Source organism: Marmota flaviventris, chromosome 8 (genome assembly GCF_047511675.1).
Source record: "Marmota flaviventris isolate mMarFla1 chromosome 8, mMarFla1.hap1, whole genome shotgun sequence".
Taxonomy (NCBI): domain Eukaryota; kingdom Metazoa; phylum Chordata; class Mammalia; order Rodentia; family Sciuridae; genus Marmota; species Marmota flaviventris.
The window spans coordinates 83,492,278-83,501,625 of NC_092505.1; the positions used below are offsets into that span (position 1 = coordinate 83,492,278).

Below are 9,348 nucleotides of genomic sequence, written 5' to 3' on the forward strand. Positions count from 1 at the left end.
AATCATTTGGCCACCGCCTTTGGTTTCATATTTTAGTGAAACTCCCTGCATGCATATGTAATTATTTATTGTTTTCTCCTATTAGTCTATCTTATGTCAATTTAATTTTAAGACAAGGCCCAGAACATACAAGGAATATAGTAGGAAGAATTTTCCTCCCTTACAGAGTGAATGAAAATTCCTCAGCCCATGCTCTTATGAGAAAAAGTGACTCTAGTATTAATCAAATTCCACCCAGCTGCATCACAGAACTGTAAAAAGCTAGAGCTGGAAGATACCTTTAAAATATGGAACCCTATCAAATTTCACTCATACACATAAGAAAACAGTTGATATTTCATTTGGGCAGAAAATGAATAATAAGTATGCATTGAATACTACTATTGGATACACACTTATTGCTTTGTATGTTGTCTACTGAAATTATCAGCTGTATGAAAATCTATAAGTATCCCTATTTTACAGATGATAAGACTGAGTGAAACTTAAAAAGATGAAGCAATTTACTGAAAGCTACAATTAGTAAGTGGTAGAATATGAGATTTGAGATCAGGAAGTTTAGCTCCAGATGCAGCCCTAAACCTGTTTCACATTCGGATGTCTAAGGACAAAAACTAAAGGTAAATATGCAGAGAACAAAACAAACAGTTGGAAGGTGATGGAATTTGATACATTGTTGGTTTTTTTTTTCTTAAAAAAAAAAGAAAGAAAAAGAAAATATTTTTTCTTACACCACAAATACAAGACCCAAACAAAAATGTGTATGATCAAACCCATCCGATTTCTTCCATTATTTATATTCTCTGCAGTCTTCCTAATGTTCTCCCTGACATCTAGGTTTGGATAACATCCTTCTGGGCAATCCATTCTCTTACGATTTCTCTTCCTGAGCCTGGGGATCCTCTCTTCTAAGTCCTCAAAGTTCTCCTAGCCACTCAGCCTCCCTTAAAGATTTTTATTGAGTTCCCTTCTTCTACCTCTTCCCCTTTGTAAACTTCGCATTCTGGAGAAATGGAAAAGCTGGACCTTGGGAACTGGTGAGGAATGACAGGACGTCTGGCAGTATTTGCTAGGCCTCCAACACTCTCCCGGAGCCCTTCCCCCCCCCCAGCTCCGAAAAGCTTCCTGGAAATGTCCTTGTTATCACTTCCCCTCTCGGGCTGGGGGCTGGGAGCGGGCGGTCCCCTCCCCCCCACCCCCCGCCCCCGCTGTTCCGCCGGCTCTCGCAGGCTCTCAGGCGCCGCGGCGCTGCAGTGCTCAAAGAGCAGTGCCCGGGCTAGCAGCTCCGCCAAGCGCACCGCGCTCAGGCACCTCAGCAACGCGCTACTGTACTCGCCCGCGCCTCTGCCGTCTTCGAAATGAGGGTCTTGGGTGGGCGCTGCCGGGCGCTCCTGGCGTGCCTCGCCCTAGTGCTTCCAGTCTCAGAGGCAAACTGTGAGTAAATCAATAGTGTCTTGTTTTCTGCCTTCCCCAGCATTGGCAACTGAACAATGTGCCCTGGTTGGTAGGACTTTTTTCTCTAGGATTGCAGCCTCCTAGAAAGTTTCCCTTAAGTCCTGAAAAACCACCCACTGTATGGAAGCAGCTGTGGACTAGCAAGCTGAGTAATGGTGGGGAGGATCAATATTTGTTCTGCCGTGAGAATCATGTATTGCTTACAGGACTGATGCAAGAACCTGGGTGACGCTGAATATCAATGAAGGATTTAGAACGTGTACTCACTCACCCCCTCCCTCCAGCCCCAACAGCCTAGGATCCTAAAGGACAAGGATGAGCACATTGCAGTAAGAGTAGGAAGAAAAGTCAACGCACTGTCCTCCCCCGGTACTAAAGCCTGTCCCCACCCTGCACTCCCCACCCCTAGTGAAACTATCCTTTTGCAACTTCTGGACTTTGAGCTTGTCCTGCATTGACAAATGAACTGTTTCAGGATAACCAAGGTTTTGCATAGCAATAGGAAGATGTCTAATCTTCAAATAAAATTTCTAATCTTCAAATAAAAGAGACTGTTAAATATTACATTTCTCAGATCATTTTGTACTCAGGATTTCTGACAGTGTGTGCCACGGATCTGAGGTGGTGGCGTGAATTCCTTGCACTTTATCTTTGTATATACAGTTCCTTATGTTCCCATACCCAGGTTCAAGGCAGTGTATTGAGTATGCTCTGAAAAATGAATAAAGAGTATCAAGGCTTTTGGTACATTTTATTTGTCAGCTAATTTATTTTCTAAAGTTTAAGTACATTCACGATTTAAAGTGCTTTCTTGTGCTGTTTTATTCTCAGGAATTGGCACAAGAGAAGTAACTCTGACTTAAAAATAACATTTAGTGTACCTACAGCTCCAAAGTAAACTTTTCAAAGATGGCCATTTATTAGAATATTACTAAAATTACACTTGTTTTTATTAATTGATCATAAGGATGAATGATGTATTTTTAAAATTCTAATTTAAAGGCTAAAACATTACTTGTTGACATTATATTAAAGAGCTACAACTGCAAAACTTCAACAATCAAACTCCTATAATTAGTTATGGCTGTATGTGACTGTGTGTACAACCTCATCTATATGGTTCATTAGGACAACCAAATATTTGCTGAAGACCCGTGTTTTAGAGAAGAGAAAGGCAAAAGTGGCTTGCCACACTTCTGCTTATCATCACAGGAATTTGCTAGGTCCTTTATTTTTGTAGAGATTGTTAAATTTTGACTGAATCTAGGCAGAGGTAAAAATTATATATGTGTGTATATTACATATCCATGTATGGACAATAACACTTGTACATAGACACTGAAAAACTAGGTAAATTAATTCTACAAATATATCACATAAGGAATAATTGGCCCTATAATGGTCATTTAAAATTGTGGTTGCTCAATTGAATTAAAACCATGTCTGGTTTACTGATAAGGAAACAGATATTGGGATTTTTGTTTCTGTTTTTTGTTTGTTTGTGGTGCTGGGAATTTAACTCTGGGCTTTGCCCATGCTAAGCAAGTGCTCTATCACTGAGCTGTGTCCCCTGTCCTTTACCACCCAAAGATTTAAATTTTGAGATATGATTTGAACTCTAAATATTTTATTTATAATTCAAGTATCACCCTTAGAAATGTAGTTCCTATTTAAGGAAAAGTTAACAAATTACAGGTATATTTTTTGAGAGAATTGATATAAATCACGTAGTTCAAGCTCATTTTAATAATAAATTACTCAGAGATATTAATTGATTTTTCAGATATTATAGGTATGTGTGTGTACATATATGTATATATATAATTAGATGACATATTTTTATGTGAGAGGAGAATCTATGTATTTAAAATACATACTGTCTACATATTTTTTTTTTTTTTTTTCTCTCTAAGGACTTGTGATACAGGGAAATAGGAGGAAGAGGATATCTATTTTGGCTAGGCTAATTTGGCCTTATCTAGACTTCCACTTTTGGGTGGTTGCAGTCTACACTGGACATATTTTCCTTCTCCTTTTGTACTCTCTTCTTCTATAATTGTCCCTTGAGTTATTCCTTATCTTTTCTTAAATTCTCTTTATTTCAAAGTCCAAAATATTGCACTGCTGGAGAGATTTTATCAAGGTTATGTTACAGTTAGGGTTTGTGCAGTAAAATTTGAGGACAGCTTCTGATACAGCAATAAGAACAATAATCTATGCCATATTCTCTTACCATCCTATACTAGGAAACCTAGTAATGTTTTCTATAATACACACTGTCCACCAACTTTAATATTCTTTTTGTAGCTTAAATGATCTGTTTAAATGATTTAAATCTTGAAAATATTATAAGAAACCTAATAATACATAGATCAGCATTTATTACCTATGAGCAACAACACTATTCTTGCCATCAGAAAGAAGGAAAGAAGGAAGGAATAAAGGAAGAGTTAAGTGGATTTATTAGAAGTCTGTTGAGTGCCAGGTGCAGTGGCACATGCCTATAATCCTAGTGGCTTGGGAGGCTAAGGCAGGAGGGTCATTTGTTCAAAGCCAACCTCAGCAACTTAGCAAGGCCTAAAGCAACACAGGGAGATCTTGTCTCTAAATAAAATATTTTTTAAAGGGGCTGTGGATGTGGCTCAGTGGTTAAGTGCCCCTGAGTTCAATCCCTGGTACCAAACAATAAATAAAATAAAATCTATCGAGTGGCATAATGGACAACCAGACCTAGGAAAGCCAGAGACTTGCACTTAGGTGATCTATATAGTATGAACTCACATATTGTACTTTAGGAACTGCCATCATATGACTCCATTCTACCTGCCTTCTAGTCCTCTATGTCTCTGTTCATGACTCCTAGGAGGCCTGATCATTTTGACTTATCTTTGCTTTTGGCTCTGAAGTCTTGTGATTAACAGCTTACTAGAATCACATGAAGTACCAGAAGGACAATTGCCACAAAGGAATGCATTCTTGGAAGAAAACAGATACAAGAAAAGTCTACACATTCTAATTATTGACTCATAATATACACACTTCTTTCCACAAATACCATTTGAAAATATTTCTCATAATTCAAGTAACTATTATATATCAGAAAGAACCCCTCTTCAATAGGTTCCAATCGCCACATTCAGCAAGGAGGACCTGAGGGTACCATTTCCTAATTTACTATCAATAGGTGATGGCCATATTTCCACTGGTTTTGTTCTGTACTTCATGGATGAAATGATGTTTTAGTGTACCAGCGCATCTTATATGTGCTCCTTCCAAAATAAAAGACAAGAAAGGGAATACAGGTAGTGGCTTTAGTACTTAATCATCTCTCTTTTGGTTATAAGCTAGATCTTGGTAGTAATTCCATCACTGTTCATTTTCTAACTCCCACCCATCCCTGAGCAGTTCTGGAGGATTAAACTCAGGGCCTTATGCATGCTAGTGAACACTTTACCACTGAACTACATTCCTAACCCTCCTATCTCTCTTGTCCTCAGAAAACTCCTCATTTTTGTTTCTTGTCAATGAGATTAACCACACCCTTATTTAAGAAGAACCTGAGCCCTTGTTGTTCCTCCCTGGGGATGATATACCCATTGCCTCTTTCACCATTTCTATTGTGAATAAGAGTTATTCTGGAGGAGTTCTACTCTTCCTAACCCTGGTTTATAGTGGCAAAAATACTATTTTGTATTGATTATTGTCATATTATTATTGACATTTCAGCATAATACTTTCCTTTTTTTCCCCCAAGAGTTGTAAAGAACTTCAAATGGCTATATAACAGTCTCAGCTTCTAACCTCAGTGGAAGTATATTAAGTCCCATAGAGAATGCATTCCTTCTTGGTTCTGGAGAACCCAGATGATGAGAAAAGAATGCAAAAAACTGAGACGAGGTGACTGTATTACTTTCCTAGCATGCCATAACAAAGCACCACACACTGGATGGCTTAAATAACAGAAATTTGTGCTCTCATGATTCTGGAGACTTGAAGTCTGAGTTCAAGGCATCAGCAGTATTGATTCTTTCTGCAATGTATGAGGGAGCATATTTTTCTATGCCTTTCTCCCAGTGTCTGGTTGCATTAGATGCATACTCCCTATGTTTTAAAATTGTCTTTCCTCTGTACATATCTTTCTCTATGTCCAAATTTCCTTGTTTGGTAAGGATACTGCTTACTCAGATAAGGTCTACTTTAATGATTTTAAGTTGAATTTATTACCTGCCAAGACACTATTTCCAAATAAGGTCACGAATTAGATAGTATTGAGTGAATTAAGACTTCTGTGTCTTTTTAGAGGATATAGTTCAACCATAATAATCACTAAATGTCAAATTATGATAAGCAATTCATTCCTGTTTTTGTTCATTCCTGACCTGTGCATTTTGGTTCAAAAAACAGCACAAGCTGGGCTTAGTCGAACACAACTGTAATCCCAGCTAATCAGTAAGCTGAGATAGGAGGTTTGCAAGTTCTAGGGCAACCTAGGCAATTTAGCAAGACCATGTCTCAAAATAAAGAGGGATAGATGTAGCTCAGTGGTAGACCACCCCTGGGTGGTCCTCAGTAACACTCTCCCACACACACACAAATAAACACTATGTATTATTGATTGCTGGCACAGAAAATATACCACTTTTTTTTTTTTTTTTTTACCACATTTTGGAAGATAATGTTGTGTCCCAAAGGACAATGACTGAGCTCCCAATAACTGATTCCCCAATAATCAATTTTTCATCATAATTATGAAACTATCTTCCTTATATATTCAGAGATCAGATGGATGGGTGGAGAGTGAATAGATAGAAACCACATGAAAGATTCAAGCCAGAATTTTGTCTCCTCGTCTTTGTGAATTCTTTCTGTTCCATTACACCAAGGAATGTCTGGCTTTTCAGTGTTATTTATTGTGTGCCAAAGTTTGGTCTAGGATGGCATTAGCCAATCAAGCCAATTGTTAGAACTGAAGCTGGCAGCCTTAGTTTGCACATGGAATGAGAGTAATGATATTAATACATTAGTCCTGATTCAAAATCATGGTTTTTGCCTTTTAAAAAGTTTTTCTATTATTGTGTGACAGATTAGCACAAATTTAGCAACCTAAAGTAACAGAGTGTATCTCATAGTTTTGAAGGACAGAAAGTCCAGGCACAAGTTCAGAGAGACTACTTAGGGTCACAAGACTAAAATCAAAGGGTCATCCCTTGCTGAGATCTCTTCTGAAGCTTGGTTCCAACCTAGAGTTCAGTTTCTTTCAGCTACAGGACTGAGGCCCTTAGCTCTCTGACTTTTCTACCATTTCCATCTTGTGAACCTCTCTAAAACATGGCAATTTACTTAGATAAGCTCAGCAGGAAAGTGTTTGCTGCTGCTTCTTGTCTCTTACCTGTATTTTTCAAATTTGAACATGGTATACAAGGCTCATGATCTAGAGGCTTCTATTCTTACCTCTTTCTATATAACCTGCCCTTCTTCTCAAAAAGAGTTATTCTTCCTATGTTTTTTTTTTGTTTTTTTTTTTTTCACATTCTGGTTCTTCTGTTTAGATGACTTTTCTTTTTTTTTCATCACACCCTAGCTGCTTTCTCAGGTGGTCTGTCCAAAGTCCACTCAAACTTTAGAATACTTCATAAGATTTTGTCCATTATTTTAAAAATCATGATTGGAGCTTTATAGAATCATTCCCCCATTTATATTAAAGAATGATTTAGAAAATGTCATTTTCTCAATTATTATTCTCTAGTATTTAAAATATTATTTGGCATGGTTTTACTTTTCATACTCTTTTGCTTTAATTTTATACAAAGGATAAATGTGAAGTACTCTTTTATTGCTTTTATTGGAGTCCTTTGATTTTTAGAATTAACAAAAAAGCAGATTAATACATTATTGAATAATCTCTGTTACAGGCATTAGTTTATTTTTTCATAATCTTGTACTAGTTAGGATAAAATAGACTATGGAATAATAATATTTGAATTCCCCAAACTCCAACTTAATCTCCAAATTTTCATATCTCAGTGATTTAGCAATATTAGTGTTTCAGTCAGCTTTTTTGCTGCTATGACCAAAAGACCTGACAGGAACAATTTTAGAGGAATAAAAGCTTTCTGGGGGCTTACGGTTTCAGGTCTCAGTCCATAGAAGGCCAGCTTTATTGCTGTGGGCCAGAGGTGAGGCAGAACATCATGGTGGAAAGGGGATGGCACATGAAGGCAACAAGAAAAAAGAGAGGGAGAGCTGTGATCACCAGGGACAAAATATATACCCCTAATTAGCCACCTCCTTTAGCCACACCCTACCTGCCTGCAGTTATCACCCAGTTAATTTCTGTCAGGGGATTAATGCACTCACTAGGTTTAGACTCCTATAACCTAATCATTTCACCTCTAAACTTTCTTGCATTGTCTCACAGATAAGCTTTTGGGGGACACCTTATATTTAAACCATAACAATTAGAATATATTTGTTAATCGTGTAAGTCCAACATGTTTTCCATCTTAGTTATACAATATGGTGCACATGGCATGCAGTGCCCCTGCAATAAAGAGAACAATGGAGGAGGTGTACTTAACTGCCTTGTTTGGAAATAGCAAAACTCACTTGTGTTTTTTGCTCAAATCATTCTACCCCAAGGAAACACTTGGAATGGTTTGTTAGCATTTGCCTCTGTCTCCTCTAAAGTTAAAATTGTTTCTTCCTCTAAGGAGTATAAATACTCATTGCATATTTAACTTTTGTTGATATATTTAATGATCTGAATAAGATTTGTGATAGCATAATTAACTATGCTTACCAACACACCAGCTGCAGAATCCATTTTATTACACTGAGTTGGACTTTAATATAGCAGAATGAAAAATAAATGGGAATAGCTGATATTGAAAGTATTTCTGTGATAACAACAATTATTAACTTATAAATAAATACATGGAAAAACTCCTTTAGATTTGGAAAGTGAAGTCCTGAAAAATGGTCATAACTCTGTTGTTAAAGTGTGGCTCATGGACTGCTTTACCTTAGAACATCTTAGAAATGAAGTATCTCTGGACCCACCCCAGATGTATTGACACAGAATACAGGATTTAATAAAATTGTCAGATAATTTCTATGCACATTTAAATTTGAAGACATTCCAATTTATAAGGAGATAGCAGGGAAGATAGAGAAATGATCTGTATTAAGAAATGAACAGAATGTTAGAGGGTTGGCAGTAGAAGATGTTGGTTAACTTTCCATTACTATGATGAAATATCTGTGGCAATTAATTTATATAGATAAAAGGTTTATTGGGGTTCATAGATTTGGAGCTTCCAGTCCAAGTTCAAGTGACCCTATTGTTTTGAATCTCTAGTAAGGTTAGCACATTGTAGCAGCAGCACATAGCAGACTGCTTACTTTATTATTCTGGAAGCAGAAGAGAGTGAATGGACCACAACCCACAGTTTCATTGCAGGTATGGGCCCAGTGCCCGGAGGAAATCTCATAACACCCCCATCTCCTAAATATCCATAGCATTTCTCAGTAGTACTAATGGGGGACTAAGCCTTTAACATATGGACCTTTGGGGGACACTACCCTATTTAAACCATAGTAGAGGGCAATCAAGGAGAGAGAAGGTGTGATGTTAGAGAAAGGAGAAAAGAAGCTGAGCAACATGGCAGCCTATGACTAGAAGGGAAGCAGAGAAAGAATTTTAGGAACTGGCATTTTGAAGTTCCACTTTAAGTTGAAAACCTTGCTTGAATGTAAATAACTGCAGATCTTCTCACCACCTCCCCTCCCGCTGCCTCCAATCAGTTCTTTAAAAGGGATCAGTTTCCACATCTAAGTTGACTAAGATCAATAAGAGGAGAGTTCCAAAAGATGCAAATGAGATGAAAAGTTTAG

At 37.5% G+C, this 9,348-nt stretch overlaps 1 protein-coding gene across 2 annotated transcripts in view; it reads left to right on the forward strand.

Moving 5' to 3' along the window:
- Positions 1-1,229: 1,229 nt before the first annotated feature.
- Pros1 (protein S) overlaps positions 1,230-9,348 on the forward strand; it is an 84,245-nt gene continuing 76,126 nt past the window's right edge. For both annotated transcript variants that reach the window (XM_071615434.1, XM_027943178.2), the window contains exon 1: positions 1,230-1,434. In XM_071615434.1, coding sequence (XP_071471535.1) covers positions 1,359-1,434 — 76 coding nt within the window. In that variant the 5' untranslated portion in view covers positions 1,230-1,358. The remainder of the gene's footprint in view (positions 1,435-9,348) is intronic.